The 22,778-nt window shown below is 38.0% G+C and overlaps 1 protein-coding gene across 2 annotated transcripts in view; it reads left to right on the forward strand.

Moving 5' to 3' along the window:
• Positions 1–22,778, forward strand: part of LOC129763494 (frequenin-1) — a 357,142-nt gene that overhangs the window by 240,113 nt on the left and 94,251 nt on the right. For both annotated transcript variants that reach the window (XM_055762617.1, XM_055762618.1), the window contains exons 3-4: positions 15,531–15,555; positions 15,802–15,850. In XM_055762617.1, coding sequence (XP_055618592.1) covers positions 15,531–15,555; positions 15,802–15,850 — 74 coding nt within the window. The remainder of the gene's footprint in view (positions 1–15,530; positions 15,556–15,801; positions 15,851–22,778) is intronic.

Consider the following 22,778-nt stretch of genomic DNA (forward strand, 5'->3'; position numbering starts at 1 on the left):
GATACGGGTATTATCATGACAAGATGCATTTTATTGCATGATGTTATTATGTTATCAACGTGTACATAGGATAATTGAATCTGGACGGTTCCAAGCCAAAAATGCGGGGCCATTTGTCGACGATTATTCAACACTAAACCGAATGCAACATTAATACAAAAGAGGAGATAAAATTAGAAAAAAATGCATATTAAATTTTGTTTTCATCTAAGCTGTTCCAGAAAATTAACACTTTTGATTTCTTATGTTAAAATAGTTTCCTGTAATTTCACTCAAATATTCCAAGAAAAAATGATAAAAATTATAAAAATAATGAACATTAGAAAAATTAGAAAAATTAGAAAATTATAAAATCAGAAAATGGGGAAAAATTGGAAATGAGAAATGAGTTATGAGCTCATTTACTGAGGCAACTGAGGCAAAAACAGGAGAAATAAAAAATAAAAAATATCAGAGAATAAGAAAATGAAAAAAATGAAAAATGAGCAAAAATAAAAATAATGAGCAAAATGTGGAAATAAGAAATTAGAAGTAAGAAATAAGTAAACCAGAGAATGAGAAAATAAGGAAATAGTGAACAGATGATGCGAGAAAACATGAAAATATGTAAAATTGAGAAATGGCAAAATGAAAAATGAAAAAAATGGGAAAATGTGAAATGGGCAATGAGCAATGAGCAATGAACAATAAGAATTGATTGATTAGAGATAGGAAAATCAGAGTATGAACGAAATGAGGTAATGAGTAAATAAGACAATGAGAAAATGAGAAAAGAAAAAAATTAGCACTAGACAATTTGACCTGAGCAATGAAAAATGAGAAATGAGACATTAGAAATCAGAAAATAAGAAAATAAGGTAATGAGAAAAAAAGTGAAAAATGAACAAAATGAGACACATGAGATAGTTGAGACAATTCAGAGAAATGAGCGAAATAACAAAAGCAAAATGCAAAAGAAAAGAGTAAAATGAGAAGAATGAGAATAAAGAAAAAAAGAACGCATGAATTGATAATAAAATTACAAAATGAATAAATGAGGAAAAATAGACATGAGCAAAGAGCAATAAGAAATGAGAAATTAGAAATAAGAAATAAAAAATAAGAAAATCAGAGAATGAGGAAATGAGAAAAATGAGAAAGTGAGAAAAAAAAGCAATATACAATAAGAAATTAGAAATGAGAAAATGAAAATAATCAAATCAGAGCATGAGAAAATAAAGAAATGAATAGATGGTACGAGAACACGAGAAAATGAGAAAAATAGATGAATGAAAATGGAAAAAATCAGTCAATCGAGAAATGAGGAAATGAGATATAAAAATGAGCAATGAACAATATATTTTTGGAAATTAGAAATAGGAAAATCTGAGAATGAAAAAAAAACAGAAAATGAGTAAGTAGGAAAATGAGAAAATGAAAAATGAGCAATTAGCAATGAGACATTAAAAATAAAAAATAAAAATCTGAGAAAATGAGAAATATGAACTAATTCAAATAAATGAAATAGAGACGATTGAGAAAAATGAGAGATATAAGAAAAATGACCAAAATGAGAACAAAAGGAAAAATGAATAAAAAAATAATTATTGAAAAAACCAATGGTAAAAATAATGAAAACGATAGAAAAGATAAAAAATAATACAAATTATAAAAATGAGGAAATGGGAAAATGAGGAAATGTGAAAATGAGATAATTGAAACAAATGAGAAAAATAAGAGATATAATTAAATCAATATGCAAAAGAAAAGAGAAAAATGAGAAACATGAGAACGAAGAAAAAAAAGAACGAATGAATTGATAGTAAAGACTGATAAAAATGATAAAAACAATAAAAATGATGAAATGTAAATGAAAAAAAAACGAAATGAGCAATCAGCAATAAGAAATGAGACGTTAAAAATAAGAAATTAATAGAATGAGAAAGTGACAAAAATCAAAAACATGAGGAAAACAAGAATAAAGAGACAAATGACAAAACGAGAAAAAGAGCAATCGGAAATTAAAAATGAGAAAGTAGAAATAGTAAAATGAGAGAATGATAAAATGAGGAAATGAGTAGATGATACGAGAAAATGAGAAAATAATAAAAATTAGTGAAATGGAAAATTCATCAAAGCGAAAAATCGTTATCGGCTGTGGTGAAATTGTCAATTCCTCCATTTCTCCCTTTCGTACAGGAGAGAGCGGCTATTAGTTAATTCTACTCTCTCCTGCTACGGTACATCCAACCCGCGAACATCAAACCGTACCGTGTTTACAACTTACAATTTACAAGTTCGCTAACAGCTGATCAGGGTATAACTTTCCTGCGATGCATGATTTGGGGTGATCAGTTAGTCACGAACACAGAGAATGAACAAAGTGAGAAAATGAGTAAATGAGAAAATTAGACAATGAAAAATGAGCAATAAGCAATGAGAAATGAGAAATTCAAAATAAGCAAATGAGAAAAACAAAGAAAATCAGATAATAAGGTAGAGACACTTGAGAAAAATAAGATACATATGAAAAATGAGCAAAATGAGAAAAAATAGAATAAAAAGAAAAATGAAAATATAATGAATGATTGAAAAACCAATGATATAAATAATGAAAATGATAAAAATGAGATACATTATAAAAATGACGAAAATGAGAAAAATTAGAGAAATAATAAAAGTAAATTGCAAAAGATTAGAAAATGAGAACATGAGAAAATGATAAAGTAAGTAAATCAGAATAAACTAAATAAGCAATCAGCAATAAGTGATGAGAAATTAGAAATAAGAAAATCAGAGAATAAAAATGAAAAAAATAAAAAATATGAGCAAAAAAAGAATAAAGAGAAAAATGAGAAAAAGAGCAGCCAGCAATAAGAAATTAGAAATCAGAAATGAGAAAAAATATAATCAGAGAATGAGAAAATGAGGAAATGACTATGTAGATAGTACGAGAAAGCGATAAAATGATAAAAATGAGTGAATGGAAAAATGAAAAAATCAGCAAATCGAAAAATGAGGAAATGAAAAAAAAGAACAGTAAGAATTTAGGAATTAGAAATATTAAAATCAGAGAATGAACAAAATGAGAAAATGAGTAATTGCGAAAATCAGTACATGAGAAAATGAGAAAACAAAGAATGAGCAATACGCAATGAGAAATTAATAAAGAGAAATTGAGAAAAATAAACAATGAGAAAAAAATTAGAATAAAAAAATGAAAAAAGAACAAAACTGATACAAATGATAAAAATGTTAAAAATGGAAAAAAATTAAGAAATTAAAAAATAATTAAATGAAAAAAATTAAAAAATTAAGAAATAAGAAAATCAGAGAATAAGACATGCAAAAATGAGAAAAATCGAAAACATTAGCAAAAATTTGAATAATGAGGAAAATGAAAAAATTGAATGCGATAAAAATTTTAAAAATGATAAATGAAATAAAACAATGAGTAATGAACACTAAATATTTGGAAATTAGAAATAGGGAAATCTGGGAATTAACAAAATCAGAAAATGAGTAAGTAGGAAAATGAGAAAATGAGAAATGAGCAATAAGCAATGAGAAATTAAAAATTGAAAAAAGAAAATCTGAGAAAATGAGAAATATGAACTAAAACGAATAAATGAGATAGAGACAAATGAGAAAAATGAGAGATATAAGAAAATGATCAAAATGAGAACAAAAGGAAAAATGGAAAAAGAATCAAGGATTGAAAAAAACCAATGATAAAAATAGTGAAAATGATAAAAAAGAAAAAAAAATTATAAAAAAAACCAATAAATGGATGGTAAAGGCTGAAAAATTTAAAAAATTATAAAAAGAAAGAATTACGAAAGAATTAAAATGAAAAAATGCGAAAAAGAGACATGAGCAATGAGCAAAGAACAATAAGAACTAAGAAATAAGAAAATGGAAATTTAAAAGTCAGAGAATGGAAAAATGGGAAAAATTAACATAGTGGAATAGATAAAATGATTAAAAAATTGAGAGAAATGAGCAGGAATGAGAAAAATTAGAAAAAGGAAAGAAAATTTATATAAAAAGATACAAATGAGAAAATGAGGGAATGAGAAAAGAGTAAATGAGAAAATGAAAAAAAATAGAGATTTCTCATTTCTAAGCAAGAATGAGAAAAACATAAAAATTATAAAAATAAATTATAGAAATAACAAAAATGATGAAAATGATAAAAATAATAAAAATGAGAAAAATGAGAAACGAGAAATTAGAAAAAGAGAAAATGAAAAAACCAGAAAATGAGAAAATAAGGAAATGGACAAATGAGAAAATGATTCAACAAGAAATAACTAATGCACAATGAGCAATAAAAATGAGAAATTAGAAAAAATAAATATAATAAAAATCATAAAAATTAGTTTAATCATAAAAACGATAAGAATGATAAAAAAAGATAAAAATGAAAAATGAGAACGAAATCGTGATTTTTGCATTAATATTCTGAATATTTATATCTCGCCTTTATGTCTTCAATAGCGATATTGCAGTCGCAAATAGAAATTATAGAAACACGAATGACTTTTTAGCAGTAATCATCGCAACGACCAGCTAAACCGTGCAATCACCTTACAAGCCGTAATCGAAACAGTTCCAAATCACCTGTAATCGAGCGCGAATGTGACTTCCATCCAATCTCAACAGCCTGTAATGGCCATCATCAGATTGTGGCGAATGGCACTGATGCTGCTGCCACTGTTGTTGGAGTGCTCACTTAGGAAAATCCTCTTTTCCACCATTACTTCAATTCTGCGTTGCTCGGAAAATGCGAATGCGGAGGGAAAAAAACGCGCGCACTCGAATACGGCAGATAAAAATGACCGGTGCTACACGAGAATGCCATTCCCGGATCCATTCAGATGACCATAAAACTCATCTATTTCGCCTTACCTGTACACACCGCGCACACATATCCTGAATGAAGTGCTTGTGCTTTGTCTTATTCGTTCTCTTTTTCGGTTCTGTCGGGTTTTTCCGCTATGCGCTACAGTTAACGGATAGGATTTTAGTTCATACGGAGAGAGCGAGAAACTCTAAAAAAAAAACTCGTATTCGAGTCATTTGAATAAAAATCTAACTTTCGGAATGAACGGGGAAAATATCAACCGTCCGCTAAAGCGGCGGGAGTTTGCCACTCGTTACCCACTCGATGGTTCCATTGTACAAATGGTTTTTTATGAGGCACTTTTTTTTTTTGGTGCCATACACTCACACCGGTGCGCGACACGGAGAAATGCTATTACAGTGTTCCGTTCCTTCCGGAGGTATTTTGCACGCCGTGCGATCCGTGTTGGCCCGAGGTGCACCGGAGCGTGGCGTTCCGCGACGCTGGCTATCTCTGGCTGAAGCCACCGCCGCCTTTCCCGCCGGGTTATAAAATAGAAAGTAAGATAGAGCTGCAGCACAAGTTGACACAAACTCGGGGCTCTTGAAAAATTTAAATTTCAATTCCGTTTTCCCTCGGTCCGATATGGTGGTGCCGGGTGTGCGCCGCGGCGAGGACTCGCTATAATGGCTGCTTTCCTAGCAATCACGTGCAAAAATCTATCCCTGCTTACGGGCGAACAGTGAAGAGAAAAAAATTCTTGGGATTATTAATATCGAAGTGCGAATATCCGAGTTTTCATTTCAACAAAATTAAATCCAGCCGGCTTGTTTCGTTCGCCAAAATCGTAAAGGTATCCCACCACATAGGATGCTCCCGTGGTGTGGCTCCATGGTGACGCTAGCAATGGTTTTGTATTTCTTACACGTATGTGAAAAAGGTTCTAGTGCAAAGGAGAACGAACAAAGGTTTTTGAAACGAACGGAGGTAGAATTTTGTCATCTCTTTTTATTTTAATTTATTTCAATAAAATTATGAATATGACTGGCAAAAATATTGTTATTGGAGCACGATTTCGTCCACCAGCTAATGGCACCCGAAGTTAGATATAAAGTTGTATGACACTGCCAGCCATACAACCTTACTACCTCTTTGAATCAGGTGTAGGCATTGGTAAACTGAAAATATATACGAGTGGACGTTGGCGATGCTGAGTTTTAAAGAAGATAGTGTATACTAAGTCTGACAACTCGAATTATGAATTGCGAGTGGTCAGCATGTTCCAGTTCTACAATTCATGGGACCGTTCTAAGCTCTGTCAGTATTTTCAATGGCGACAACTAATCCTTCAGAATATGATAACCAACCGTGTCGAGCATCTATCTGAAATGTCATCAATTTTTTGGAGCTCTCGAAGGGTGTTCCACATCAAATTGTTTCACGAAAAAACGCTGTAGAAAAATTACCCATTGGGTATTTTCTCTTGAAAATTTGGGTTGAATAGTACCTGGAAAATACTCATCTCTCTCATCGAGACATCGGAATACAATTCAAAATCGTGCAGTCAACGGTGAATCGAAACTCTGCGCATCGAACGGAAGACGAACTGCGGTCAGAATGGATGTTCTATTAGCGACCAGGATCACAAGCGTGTCGTGAAAGCGTTTAATCGGAATCCCAATGCTCCGGTCAGGGATGTGACCAAAAAGTTTAATCTGTCCAAGTCATTCATTGAGAGAGCTAAGGACCGGAAGGAATTGCATACGTACAATGTACAGAATGCTCCAAATCGTGACGAACAGCAAAACACGGAAAGACACGAGCCCGGATGTTGTACACCCTAATGCTAACACAACCTCCTTGTCTCATCATAGATGATCAGTCCAAGTCTTCAACAGATAGAAAATGAGACATACGTCAAGGCGGACTTCCGGCAGCTACTGTTCTTCACTGTCCAGCATAAATTTGATATTTCGGAGAAAGTAAGAAAGCAGAAACATTCAAAGTTTGCCAAGAAATACACGATTTGGCAAGCGATCTGAGGATTGCCGAGGATTACCGTTCGTGACCACCGGGACTGTGAACTGGCAGATCTACCCCAAGGAGTGTTCACAGAAGCGTCTGCTTCCTCTGTTGAAGCAACACGAGGGCCCTTCGAACTTCTTCCAATTTTGCTTGCATCTAGTTATGAACAGTTATAAGCACTTCTACTTCTTTGCGGATGATTTTTTGAAAAAGCAGTATTTTACGTAGTGGACGAAAAGATTGTCACTGTCCAGGAAGGCTGGCGCTGATTCTAACAGAAACCTCAGATGAGAAGCTTTAACGGTGACAACGTTGAACGATGTGTCAAACAGGACGGCTGGTACGTGGCTGCTTCCAGTAAATTAAGGATCGATGTTGCTTCTGACATGACTTCCTAATGCATATCCAAACGAGTGCCAGCAACACCATTTTTTCATAAAATATATCGAACCAAGTTGCTCCTAAAAAATGCATTGCAGCTTGTTTGAATTCAACTATGTTATGCTCTGATTTTAACGCCATTGGTAACGCATTATAACGGATGTTACCATAATACGTGAATGATCTCTTTCCGGTTTCCGTATTCCGACGTGTCATTATCAAGTTACCATGATTTGCATGATCACCACAGTTTGTAGTTCACCTAGAGCTAATATAGGGCTAATCGAGATGGATGCATATGAGTACAGGTCTTAAGTTGCATAGAGTCGGGGTTTGCCATATGCGATTTTGAGACATCTATTTTGCGTTGTTTGTAGCGGCTTCAATACAGATTTAGATACAGTCCCCCATATAGATACTAAATATTACATGACTAGCTACTCTCATGTGCGGTGTATGAAATATCAAATATTTTGTCTTCGCAAGGTTCAAGGATAAGAGATTCTCTGCGAAATAAATCTGTAATGTTCGCATGTCAGCAGAGTTTGTTGTTACATATGTCAATGAAGTGTCGTCCGCAAATAACCTAGGTTTACCATGTAATTGGAGACTGGCCAGATCGTTTATGTAGAGCAAAAATAACAAAGGCCCTAGGTTACTCCTTGAGGAACTCCAACAGAAACTGCTCTTCCAGAGCTTTTGAAGCCGTTTATTGTAACATATTGAGTCCTGCCATACAAATAGCTCCTGATCAGCGTATTAGCTTTACCACGAATGCCATAGTATTCAAATTTTCTTAATAGTAGGTCATGATCGATGGTATCAAACGCTTTTTTTCAAATCTAAGAAGACTACGCCAGTAATTTTCCGTGTATCCATTCCCCGATAAATATCGTCAACGAGTTCGCTAGCTGCTGACCAGGTATTTGAGCCAGAGGGGAAACCAAAGTGGTGATCGTTGATGATATTTTGTTCGCCTAGGAATTGCGTAACTCTGTCTGCTAAGAGTTGTTCGATAAGCTTGTTTAAGACTGATAGTACTGATATCGGACGATAGTTATTCAATTCCATTTTACTGCCTGATTTATGTATAGGTATAACCCGTGCCACCTTCAGACTCTCCGGGAAAATACCAGATGAGATACACTCATTAAAACTTTCTGTTACTAATGGTGCAAAAGTATTGTGGTGATCCTAACAAAAAATGTTGGGATTTCGTCATATCCAGGACTTTTATTGCTTTTCGATTTGCTGATCTTAACAAGAACCTCTTGAACTGTTGCAGGTCGAAGAAATATGGACTGATTGACTGTTCGCCATGATCCAAACTAATTGATGTCACGGTTGGTGAGAATGGTACTGGCTAGCTCGGGTCCGTTCGCACTAAAGTACTTATTGAACTTATCAGCTATTGTGGGTTCATGAGTGATAAAATGATCGTCGATAGATAGTTTTATAGAGCTACAGTTCTCCGATTTGCGTCCTATTACTTTATCAAGATTACGCCAAACAGATTTTTGGTCAGAATTCTAAAACAGCCGGGAAAAGTATGTCCGTTAAGCACGTTTCTTTTCTTACTGTACTTTTCTTGATATATGAGCAACTAGTTCTCGTAATCGCTCATCGTTGGGTCTCCTTCGACTGTTCTTCAACACATGGTTTTTGATTCGCGACAGCCTCCAGAGGTCAAATGTCATTCACGGACATTGACCTTTAACTTGAGCATTAATTGATACCGTCTTCGAATGTTGTTGCTTAAGGGTGCGATATGTATCCACAGCATGGATCAGTTTTTCTAGAGCTGAGCTACCCACAGGATTTTGCATTGCCATTGAGAATGCGTTATTGAGCCTACCATGATTTATAATAGTTTTCTGAAAATGTACTAACTGTATTGGCTCATTGAGATGGAATTTCGAAAGAATGAAGTAATGGTCACTGACTTCTGAAGGCATTGTTTCATTCATGACGTAGCTCTTAAGGTTCTCCGAACATACCACGTGATCCAAGATGTTATCGCTAGCCTTGTTGAGATAGTATTTGTTACATGAAAGTTGTAGCAGTTCAACAAGTCAAGGTATTCCTGAACAACTCTGCACTCTGTTCGATTGGCTGGTATATTCACATCTCCGACTATCACACAAGAGCTGGAATTTTTTACGCTCGTTCAGATATTTTCCAATTTGTCAAAGAATATCGCATGAGGATAACATGGAGGTCTGTAGACAGCATGCAGATCAAACGAGGGACCTCCTAGCTTTAAGCAGACATTAATGTGATAGAACCCTTGCTGGTGCGTGTTGTTTAATTCGGTGAAGCTGAATTCATTCCGTATGAAAACTGCCAAACCACCTCCCATGGAATCATTTCGACAAGAAAATATTGCTTTATAACCTTCCAGCTTATATAACTGAATCCGATTTGCCTTCACCCACGTTTCTCCGATTGCCAGCACATCAACACATTCAGTATACAAATACACAAATTCCTTCAACGTATCAAACTTATCAAAACTATTCTACCTCTAATGTTTAACTGTAGAATTCGCAAAGTATATCGGTTACGAATTTGGCTCACATTTTTATTCAAAGTACTAACGTTATCGACATACAAACGTTTCTATGGCGAATAGACACTCCTCTCGTCTCTCTGAAGGAGGAGAGGGGCTGCCATACAAATGAAGCATACATTTCCGCATAAGAACTAATCAAGCAAACGGAGCCAAATTTGGCATGTGGAGGTTTTATGGGGAAGAAACATTTCTAAGGTGGTTCGACACTCCTCCTCCCTCTCTAAGAGGGTCTCCCATACAAATGAAACACAAATTTCTGCATAACTCGAGATCTAATCAAGCAAACGAAACCAAATTTGGCATGTAGAGGTTTTAGGATGCAATGAATGTTTCTATGGTGGTTCGACACTCCTCCCCCTTCTCTAAGGGGAGTAGAGGGGAAGGGTCTGTCTTTATTCTATCATATATTACATTTATTCCATGCAACGGAGAAACATGTTATTTGCAAGTTGTTGATAAACCATGAACGAGAATTGTGTCTGAAAATAATCTGATATTATAATGATCAGTTTTGGTAGAAGTACTAGGAAATTTTTAATAAAAGGTAAATTGAACGGGTTCGACCGAGTCCAATCGCAGAACTGCTCATTGATTGATCTTCTATCAATGAGCAGTTCTGCGATTAGACTCATGAACTTGCGCTTCGTAAGAAAACGTGAATGTTTGAAGGTATTGATAACAAAAAACAAATTTTGGGCGGTACGAAGTTTGCCGGGTCAGCTTGTGGTTAATAAAAAACGAAAAGTAACCTGTTTCGCCACAGGCACAAATACCTGGTCGTAGTCAGTGACATACTTCTGACTAAAGCCTTAACGGTAACGGTATTGAATTAAAGAGACTTTAAACTCTGAGAGTTCATTCGTCTCTTAAACTAAAGCCTTAAGCGATCAGTCTCGCCTTATATCGTATAACGTTGCCATGCCCGTCCAACTTCCGCTTGTACAACCATTTAGAGCCGAACGCTTTTCTTTCTTCTGGGAGAGGACCGATCGTCCACGTGGAGTTTCTCTGAAGACTCATCACAAGTGTCAAACTCGTCGGTCTCATCATCCGAGATATATTCAACAATATCATCTGTTTCAATACGTACAGGATTCAAAATTTCTTTAATAGCTTCTTCCTGATGAATATCACGGTTCACAATTTTCATCGGAGATAACGGCTGGAGAATTTCGTCAGCTGATTCAACTTCCTCCGGATTAAATAGGTCCTGTCCAGGTTGGACTACCTCCTCCTCAACAAAACGAACGTCACGACTGATGACCAGTTTGTTTGTAGCGATATCAATGAACCTGTAGGTTTTATGGTTGCTGGAATAGCCCATCTCATTTGTCTTATTGGTCTTCTTCTCGGAGGCCTTGTGAAAGGGAGTTGGAGCCTGCTTTCTTTTTAAACAGCAACAGCATGGATTTTTTTTTCGGATGGTGATGAAAAAAAAACTAAGACAGATAATTGGGTATGATAAATTTCCCATGGAAGGTAATTATATTAGCTTACTTGCAAAAAAATTCTACGCCCTTGCGAGCGGCCTTCCGGCAGTTAACCGGAACATTCGCCATGACACAAGATGAGTATGGCGGACGAAAACATGCGTGTAGCCATGTTTTTGAGTTCTTTCTTCGTTTTATTTATCAATTTCTTCTCATTTTTCGCGACAAAATTGTTAGAGTAGATCTTACGCTTCAGGTTTACCCAGAAGTTCTCGATGGGACGCAGCTGGGGGACGTTGGGCGACTTGGGTACCACCTCGATTTTCAGCCGCTCCATCTCCTCCAACGATCGCTCCGAGTAGTGGGCCGACGCCAGATCTGGCCAGAACACCGCGTCTTCGCCCTTATGGTATTTCTTGATGAACGACGCAACTTCCGGGCGGCACTTCGTACTATAAATTTCCCCGTTCACGACCAGTCCGGAGCTAAAGAAGAGCGGCTTTGACATCTCCTTCTCGCTGATTGTTACCCACTGCAGCACCTTCTTGGAGAACTTGGTGTGTGAAATAAACTTCACTTCGGAGCTCACTTCCTTCGTGGGGGAAGTTAAATACGAAGTGCCCTGCCAGTCGTTGCCATCCAAGGAAAGGTAGGTCTCGTCGTACATCACCACCGCCACGTCGTGATTCGCCGGAAAAATCGTCTTGACCATCTTATTCAGCCGCTGCCGATGCGCCATTACCTGCAGCTCCGAGACCAGTGGACGGGACTTCCGCTTCCTGACAGGTATATCCATGTTCGCCAGGTACTTTTTCACTGTTTGGCCAGTTGCACCGACCTCCCGGCCAAGCGCACACAGCGATGTAGCCACTTCAGCCCCCTAATGAGCTTCTTGTCGCTCAGGGTCATCGGCCGTCCGGAACCGGGCTTTCTTTCGATGCTCTAATTGTTGTCCAACAGCGCCAAGATGTTGTAGATGCCGGAACGGGCGTATCCGGCGTCCACAAAGGGCCGCACGATGTCCGTTTTCGACGCGGCGGGGTACCGTTCTTTGAACGCGCACACTTTTGAACGGAGCAGCTTCACTGTTTTTGCCTTCACGGTTAGGCCGTCCGCACACGGGTCAACTGAAAACCAACTTCAACTTCACGAATGTTGAAAGCATGTGAAATCAAATGGGAGTCCGCACGTGAAAAAATGTGATGCATATTTCATACGAAAAAGTTATTTTTTATTAATATTTTTTTATGTTGAAAGTGTGTTCATTCCATATGGAAATCCATTGTCTTTTTCGTTTCACAAATGCTCCAGAGCCAGGTTCTGCGATTTAAAGATGACAGACAAAACTTAACGATACCTGTCAGTTTCGAGTTGCTTCGTGTACGGATCGAAGCTTAGCTCGAGTTTGACAGCTGAGATGAAGACAAGCTGAGATCGAGTTTCAGTTGACCCGTGTGCGGACGGCCTTAGAGTTCGACTCAGGGTTGCCAATAATAATTATCAAAAAACTGGAATATCGCTCTTTAAAAAACTGAAAGAAAACTGGATCCTGTAAAACCGTTTTATTTTAAAAAGATTGACTTTAAAATGATTTTTTACTCATTCCAATGATTGAGAAATAAAATCTCCTTTGAAGCTTCGTGTCGTATTCATATGCAGTTCATAAAATGACGAAATAAACAAGGAATTCATCATATAAATCGAGGAGATAAAAATGATGTTTTCCACTACTCGAACATTTCTGTAAAACAATATCGGGTCCCATAATATTATTTCAATACTAAAAAGAGCACATTCAACACCGAAGCAACACTGCTCAAGTGTTACTGTGATATTGAAATTATAAAATATTGGTATTGAAAAGCTATTTCTCTCCAATTTTTATATAATTCTTCAGTATTTTACTTTTATATTAGACTTGGCCAAACTAAATTTGTGTATCAAGATCAAAATGAGGTATCCTTAAGTATTTCCTCCTGCTAGAGAATATACTTTTGGAAAAATATCCATAGTATACATACTTGCTAAATAAACACTATAGTGCTTATGTATTTTATGCAAAGCCTGCATTTTTTTTTCCAAATATGCATCAAATAGGAGAGTTTAGATCATGCGTAATATTAATGCTATTTAGAACTAAAAATCCTTTGAGAGACCATTAAAAACTAATATCCCATTGATATAAACGGGGACCAGATTACTTGGGTTTTATGTTCATATCAATCAAAGTCAATTGAACTCATTGACACTAAGGTCTTCTGGAATTTAAAATGATTTGGAGGGCCTATTACATTTGATGATTATGTAAACTCAAAGGGGCTCTATAAACCTATTTACGTAAGACTATGAACATTGCTAGTTGAAATGGTAGTTCAATTAGTCTCAACTAGGAGGACCTAGAAATTCGGGAGTGTAAGCAAGAATAAAATAACACTGAGTTGAGTGTGAAATAAAAGAAAGATCAATCAAGGTCATCCAAGGTAAACGTAAATTGGATCGAATGAACGATTAATGAAAAAAAACTAAATTGGGCCAGGGATAGAAAGGGTGAGTAAGGGATATTGTTTATACATTTTGAATATATTTTATATAAAATGGGTAAAACTGAAGCACACATATAAAAACTGGATAAAACTTGATGGTATTTGAAAAAACTGGGAGATTTTAGGGTTTGACTGTTTGACTGGATCGAGTGAAAAAAACTGGAATAATCCAGTTTAAACTGGAACATTGGCAACGCTGGTTCGACTGATAGAGCTGTCATTTTTTTTATGCTGACTCATGGGTTACTATGATAGATGATGCATGGATAGTTTCGTCAGTGCGTGTGAAGGTAAACCCTTGAAAAATCAGCAATTTTTGTCCATTTTTTAATGCATTCGTTCAACTTATCTTTTTTTTATATCGGATAATTTAGGGCGGCATTATCTTATTAGACACGGCGTTGGTAGAATAACTCAAATAAAACTGCATTTTCTCAAAAATCAGGCCGATGACAATGTTTTTCCATTTTCAAGAAAAGCCTCGTACTGAAAATCCTTCCCTCGGGCGCTTGCGTCACTTTGCGAGATGACGGCAGCATAGAAGGAGGACCGTTCTGGTCGCAAGCAACGAGTGTCATAGCAACCAATTCACATATCACTATCCCCAACGTGTGACAAAATTCCGGCGAATAAAATTCAGTAATCGAGAATCACCTGTTTTCACAGTCACAAACGGTTAAAACGGCGAAGCCGCATCGCAAAAGCGAAGTGTATTATTTATGGTGCAAAAACACACAGAGTTGTAATCAAATTTTCGTTAACTCTGTTCTGCAGCTTGTTTGACGCGCGCTTGTTTTTCATGGCATGGCGTTTCCAGGAAAAGTTTCCCTGCCTGCCAGAACCAACCTGTGCTGCTGCTGCGGTCGTCGTTGGTGGTCGTAAACAAAATTATACCTCCGACCCCAATGCTACCGGTTAGCGAGCCAAAATTTTGAAAAGTAATCAGTTGATTACGATTTGGATTGAAAATTTTCACACTGCTTGTTTTGATTGGAATGTGTGGTTGGTAGAAGTACCATCCGTACTTAACAGGCGACATATGTAATTTCGACGTATCGAATGCAATCAGTTGTTTCCCGGTTCTAACTTGATTGATACGGGCGACGCAAATCGAAATCTATGCTCAGATCGGTATTTCACTCCGACCAATCGAAGTTTGAGTTTCCGGAGTTAAGGGATAGCATTGTCTCAGAATGGTCCCTTTTTTATGGTGAGCGAATAGCTGAAAAGAACGCATCGGAGAAAACCGTCTGACACTATATAAAATGTGCATATCACGTTCAACTTGCATCATTTTCGGTCGTGTCAAATGCACATATCATCGAGTGGGTGGAGAGAAGGGAACGGAACAAGATCACCGCTCGTACGTGATTTTCCAGAACTCCCGGAATAAAGTACTGCAAAACGTGGTTCGAATACGAATTGCTCCTCGATGAATGAATGATTGCTCAAACTGATGGAATCTATGTAAATCTTCCGGGATCCGATTCAATCCCAATTGCCGCAAAGTTTATTACTGAGAGAACCAAAAAACAAGAAACTTCATTATCAACCCTTATTCCAGCGGGCGGCGGACAAATAAATAGCAAATTGACAATCTTTTTCCATCCCGAAAGGTACATAACAATTTCCCAAGTCTCCGAAAACTTGAAATACGCCCTCTGACAGCATTATGGAGTAATGAAACGAAGCACTAACTTACCGTCACGACTAAAACCCTTCTTTTTCCTCCTTTCTCTCTTTTTCCATTTCAGTCACAGAAAAGGAAATTCGACAATGGTAAGCAGTCACGTTCCCTGGGTTCACGCAGACGATTCTCCGACGACACCGGGTCACCGCTCCGGTCTCATCGTGGTCATTTGTCAAAAAAGAACCGAAAATGGAAAAGACACGTAAAATGAAACAGAACTTTCATTCCCAATTTCACTGTGTTTTTTTCTCTCTCTCTCTGTATCTGTTTTTTTATCTTCCGCTGTCAACTCGGGGACCAACGCCTACTGCGCGCCACGCCGCTTCGGACCGAAGGCACAAAGGATTCCTAAAAGACTGTCCCAACGGGCTGCTGACGGAGCAGGTAAGCGGATTAATGGCGAAAGCAATTTATGTGTGTAAGATGTCATCGCACTGTCCCCTTCTCGCACCTCTCATCCCCCAAAAAAACTGACTTTGCCCATCAATTTCTTTCCCTTGGCTCCTCGCAAAAAAAATGGAGCGGGAGGAAGTAAATTTATTCGCCGGCTAATCAAATGAAAGTAAATGGCGGCGATGTTGAGCTGGTGCGCTGCTGCGAGACAGATGGTCTTCTCGACCCGAATTTGAATGATTTACACCACCAGCCACCAGTCACCCGTCTCAACCAAACCGTCGACGATTGGCTGCCTAATTTGGGTCCATTTTTCTTCCCGCCTCAATCGATTGAGCCACCCGGATTTGGTGATAAGTCTCCGCTCCCCCCAGCTCCTCCGGATGATGCGAAATACGCGAATTCATCAATATACACACTTCAGAGACGACAGCCAGCGAACAAAGTCTATTTATAATCACGAGCTTAGACGACGACGAGTGGGGTGAGATGGGAGACGAGATGTTATCACAACCAGCGGCTTTCGGTTCAGTCTAAACTCCCACCAAAGCCACCCCCGATAAAATAACGCCGAAACCATATCATCTAAAATTCATGAGAATTTTTATCATCTGTTTTGTGTGGGACTTTTTTTCCCGTTCGTTCGTTCGCTAGCGAATGATGATACCTATCTGTGATGAAGGTGAAAATACAGCTAGATGTCGTCGTCGGAGAAGAAATGAATTCTCGAAAGGGAACATATCAAAGTTTAATTGGGATTCACTTTAAGCGGGTGAGAGAGCTGTGAATACACCGCGGGAGGTGTTGTCAGTGTCAATCATAGTTGAGGAAGATGAGGAAACGCCGGGCTAAATGGCAGCGTAATCAACTGTCTTGTAATGCCGCCGTCTTTGGACAACATTGATCGATATTTCTGGAAGTATATTAATCCCTTCGATGGAAGTTGTGACTGATGGTTGGCATATAATCGATTTATATGGTGTGGACCTGTCTTAACAAAATGCCAAACATTGATGACTTTTCGTTCAGTGGAAGTCACGTAAAGTGGCTGTAACTGATGTTCATAGTTAGAAAATTATGCTGGATCTTTTCATAACCGCATCAAACTTTATACTTATGACAGACATACAACTGTAGGGGAGATGGGGGTAAGACGAACATGTTAAGGAAAACTTCAATTGTATCTTTGGAAACTCATGTTTTCAAAAATTTAAAAGCAGTTTTTTACAGTTCAATACACTGGTTTTCGAAATAAATGGCTAAATGTTCTATAAAAATGTGTTTTGACGTGGGACTATGTCTAACCGGAGAGATGTTTGCATCAATTGATAGGGAATATTTCTACGCATCTATCGCAATTAATAAAATGTTATTTTCCATTAGATAAACAATTGAATAACTGTGAAATGTTGAGCGTTATCTAAACGCCCTAACTGCCTCGTTTTGATTGGCCTGATTTACGGTTTCCCCAACACGACCATCAAAACCAAGCAGCCTTGTGGAAATCGGAATTGCAAATATATGAAATTATGGGGACTTTTGTTCTCACTGAAATATGTTCCCTAACACAGACTTCAAAACCAAGCAGCGTTGGAGAAATCGGCATTGAAAATACATGAAAGTAGGGGGGAGCTTTTGTTCCCACCGAGATGTGTTCCCTAACAGAGATCTCAAAACTAATGTGCCTGGGGAAATTGGCATTGCAAATTCATGCAGGTCGGGGTTTTTTTTTGTTCTATAGAAGTTGAAGTTGTTGATTCATGCAAGCCGGGGGTACTTCTGCACCCGCATTTTTGTTTTGCATAGCGGGTACGAACACAACGTTTTTGCGCGGTTATTCAAGATTGCATTGAAGGATATACCTTCACATGTTCTGCTCACAGAATTTCTACGCACACCATTTGAGGATTAGGCAAAATGTTGATAATCATTTGCTGCGATTACGCCTATTGATTAAACAATATGCGTTTAAGGTACATGTCCGAAACTGAGTGCCTGAATCAAATCGAGTTCGAGAAGTACATACACAAACTTCAGGGGTAAAAATAAAATAAATAATCGTTTGATAATTCTTCCGTTCACATATTTTGTCCTAGGCATCATACCAAATGTAAAAGGACTGTCATTAAATTTACTTGAAACGAAGAACATAATCTATCACAATGCATAAATCGACCTTACATAGCCTTTGTTCAATCGTTTTACTCACATTTAATTGAGTTGGGAAATTGTTTCAATTAATCCAAAATTTTATAAATACAAACAAATGATTGTTAAGCTAACATAGTCCCACGTCAACCTTGCGGTTATATCATAGATATAACCCATCCATTTTTTTTCCATATCTTTTTTACTGAAAATGAAACAAGCCGAAAAGTAGAACATTTTTATCGGTGCGGGTATAATGGAATGTAGTGGGGGGATATGGACAGGTTCATAATATACGAAGCGTAGAGGTTCATCGCTCACGAGAGGAATAATTTCACTCTCTCTCAGTGTTTGTGCGTCCAGTAACTGAAATAGAACAAAAAGAGAAAGCAATATAAAAAAGAGTTCAATATTCTTCCCTTCACTTTTCATCATGCATTGGATGCGATTATGGATATGACTGTCCATTTGCTTAGAACGAACGAAGACAAAGCGGGCGCTAGAATTTGATGTGTATGTGTGTGTGTATATAGAAGGAGACGCGTTTCACACAAGTGAGAAGAAATGTTTAGTATCTGAGCTCTGCGCCGGGTACATTTTGCGCTGTCGTGCTTATGAATTGTGTGCTCTTCGCACCAAGAGAGAATACGAGTTTTCTTTGAGCGCGCGCTGATGAAAATTAAACTCAAGCACAGCACTGCGTTTGTCTCTGAAGACTGGTTCAGACGCTAAATAAAAACCTTTTCCAGTGAAATATATGGTAAAAATTGATCAAATTTCCGATTGTCAGTTTGACATGCGGTACAATGTACAACCAAAGTATGTCGTTAGTACAGCTGTATGTCTGTCCATGATATAAGTGTGTGATTTTCTCGTTGAGACAGTGCCTTGCTTGTTCAGTGATTCCTGGAGTAACTCCGAAATGGCAACGCAAATCGGACGTTCAACAAAAGAACGCGATCTTCACGCATTTTCACAAAAAATAGCTAGAGACTTCATAGGCTTGGATGGCGAATGCAAACTTTATCTTTGCCAGAGGGATTTCATCCGCCGTTCCGATAGCAACATCCGGGATTAAAGGGTGTGTCACATCAAATTGCATCACGGAAAAAACGCTGTGGAAATTTAATTTTTAGGAATTATATCTTCAGCTTTCGCTTATAATCAGATAAGAGTGTATAGCTCACGTTGGCCATGCTTCACTGTCAATTTTTCGTAAATTTGGAAAAATGTCGTCGAACGAAAAAGAGCGTCGTGAATTAATCCTGTACACTCATTTCGAGAATCCGGAGTTGTCACATCGGGACATCGGTAAGATGCTGGGAATCGTCCAATCCACGGTCAGCGGAGTACTAAAACGATACTTCGAGAACCTAACCATCGACCGGAAGGTGAAGAACGGCAAAAATGGATCACGTCTCAGTCCCAGAGTGCCGATTTTGCTGGGACGTCAGTGAAAAAGATCACAAGCGCGTAGTTAAGCAGTTTAGACGTGATCCGAGAAGTTCGGTCCGGGATGTCGCCAATAAGCTGAATTTGTCAAGTTAATTCGTCCAGCGGACCAAGCAGCGGGAGGGCCTGCGTACATACAAGGTTCAGAAGGCTCCTAACCGCGACGAAAGGCAAAACATGGTGGGAAGACGCGAGCCCGGAAGCTGTACACCGAAATGCTGACGAAGCCGCATTGCCTGGTAATGGACGACGAAACCTACGTCAAAGCGGACTTTCGTCAGCTGCCGGGCCTGTTGTTCTTCTCCGCAGAGGACAAATTCAGCGTTCCGGAGGAGATTCGCAAGCAAAAACTATCCAAGTTTGCCAAAAAGTACATGGTGTGGCAAGCGATCTGCTCTTGAGGAAAGCGGAGCGCCCCCTTCGTGATGACCGGCACGGTAAACGGGCAGGTTTACCTTAAGGAGTGCCTACAGAAGCGCTATTGAAGCAGCACGAGGGCCCGACCATCTTCTGGCCGGATCTCGCTTCGTGCCACTATTCAAAGGACGTGTTGGAGTGGTACGAAGCCAACGGGGTCACCTTCGTGCCAAAGAAAATGAACCCGCCCAACGCGCCGGAGCTTCGCCCAATAGAGAAATATTGGGCGATTATGAAGCAGGCCCTCCGGAAGAACCCAAAAGTTGTCAAATCGGAGGCGGACTTCAAGAGAAAATGGATTTCTGTTCAAAAAAAACTACAACCTGACGTTGTACAGAACCTTATGGACGGGGTAAAGAGGAAGGTGCGAGCATATGGGCTTGGGCTCGAAGTATGAATAAAAAGAAAATGCCAAAAGTTGTTTAATAGTTTTTATTTTACTGTCTAAAATTTTCAAAAGGATCGGTCTACTGGGCGAATTTCTACAGCGTTTTTTCCGTGATGCAATTTGATGTGACACACCCTTTATCTTGCGAATACGGTTTGCTGAAGGAACCGTCTGTGAAAAAAAGCTCGAATTATTCCCAATACGGTCGTGTCTTGGACACCACTCTTCTAGTTATTTTTTTTATTGGTTACGCGATCTCAACCTTTTTTTCCCTGTTGGGTGTGAACCACTACGTCCATTATTTCGAACTATTGTGGTATACCTCTTTTTTATACTACACTTCAAACTTATCTACTGCTTATTGATGAACGAGTAGACTGAAAGCTATAGCGAGCTAGGTGCCAAACAGGAATAATCTGTTTGATAATATTTATAATTCTGATCGGCGACGCTGACCAAATTTCCTTGGGCTCCAGAATAGCTTTATCAAGGTGTTGAAGTCTGCGTCTTGTTAGAGCTCCGCAGTTAGAGTTAGGTATTACAAAAGCATTACATCGTTTTGTGCTAAATCTATGTTCTTAAAATGCATTTACTCGGACAGTGTCCTGTTACAAGACCAGTGAATATGCTGAAGTCTTTCTTATTAAAGCTCAGCAGTTGTTGAATAATTTTAATACTCCGCGCAATATTTTTTTTTGTCTGTTTAAGTTTTGCAGCCATCCAATTGGCTGTCACTTCCCGGTCTTCCCGTTTATTCAGCTCACTTTTCAACACACAGTCAGAAAGTCCACTGAATGGTTCTGGACCAGTGAATGGTGAGTTTGAGCCGTTCCTGGCAAGCTCATCTGCTCGCTCGTTGCCCTCTATACCGCAATGATCAGGAAACCAGTACAATTGTACCGAACTTATCTGACTTAATTGCCGTAAAAAAGGAATGCATTCCCAGATTCCCAGATTCCCAGAATTTTTGAAGAGCATTCAAAAGCATTTAGAGCTTTAAGTGCCGCTTGCCTGTCTGAGGATATGCAGATGCGAGTATGTCTATTAGGGTGCCAGTGAATGTATGGGAAAAAATCGACCCTAAAATTTCAAAAAGTTACCCTATACAAAAAACTACAAAATACAAAATGTTCGCCGCCTCGAAAAAACACCCTATGCCGAATTCGCTCAATCGGGCTTAAGAAATTTGAGTTTTTGGAAAATCGAAAAATCACCCAAGGGGGGAGTATAGGAAATGGGGGTTTTCGAAAAAAAAAATGTTCGATGCCAAATGTCTTCAAATTGCATGAAACGTCGAAATCTAGTGTCATCTCGAAAAATGTTTTTGTCAAAAATCGGCAATGTTGATTTGCACGATAATATACCCTATGCAAAATCTTAGCTCATTCGGACTTCATTTACTGATGTCGCAGACGTTCAAATTTGAGTTTTTTGAAAACCGAAAAATCACCGGAAATCTGGGTTTTAAAAAAAATTGATGTCAAATGTCTTAAAATTGCATGACATGTTGAGATTTACAGTTATCTAAATAATAATTTTTTGTCAAAAATCTATTTTTCAGGCGGAAAAAAAACTTTTTTTTGACAAAAAAAAATTCGAGATAACTGTAAATCAATTGTAATGCAATTTTAAGCAATTTGGCATCAATTTTTATTTTTGAAAACCTCGATTTTCGGTGATTTTTCGTTTTTCAAAAGAACTCAATTTTTAACGTTTGTGACACCAGTAAATGAAGTCAGAATGAGCTAATATTTTGCATAGGGTATATTATCGTGCAAATCAACATTTCGCGGCAAGTTCCGAATGAAAAATCGAAATAACTATTTTTATTAGCACCCAAAACCGTACTTTTCGTTTAGTACTCCTAAAAAAAACTCCCAGAGTGCCGATTTTTGACAAAAAAAAAATTTCAAAAAAAAGATTTTCGAAACCCCCGATTTCCTTTGCTCCCCCCTTGGGTGATTTTTCGATTTTCAAAAAACTCAAACTTCGACCGCTTTGCGCCACTCTCCCTTAAGTCCGATTGAGCTGATATTTTGCATAGGGGGTTTTTTCGAGGTGGTGGACATTTTTTGTGTGATAACTTTTAGAAATTCGAGATGACCATTTTCATTGGCACCCTAATGTCTATATTTACTTTTGAGGCAGACATTTAAACATTCTATTATTGCAGCTGTTTCTGCCTGAAAAACTGTTGGCCAGTTTCCCATAGCCACAGACATTTTTGTTCAGGTGTTGTGATACGGACAATCATCATCATTGTCTCGACATTGTTTATCTAGGGTTCAGTCTTACGGGAGGTAGATCCATAGACATGACGAGACGTGTGTAATGATTGGTTCGTCTCATAGCTACACTCTGTCCAACTTCTATAAGACAACCCTGATTCAATTTCGTTGCAACACAAACAGTTAGAATTTCAACGAGATACATTCATACATTGTTGAATGCTTATAATAAAGTATATTTAACGTCAGTTCGGTTCAGAAGAGTTGTTTGTTTATTTATTGTACT

This window comes from Toxorhynchites rutilus, chromosome 1, assembly GCF_029784135.1.
Source record: "Toxorhynchites rutilus septentrionalis strain SRP chromosome 1, ASM2978413v1, whole genome shotgun sequence".
Taxonomy (NCBI): Eukaryota; Metazoa; Arthropoda; class Insecta; order Diptera; family Culicidae; genus Toxorhynchites; species Toxorhynchites rutilus.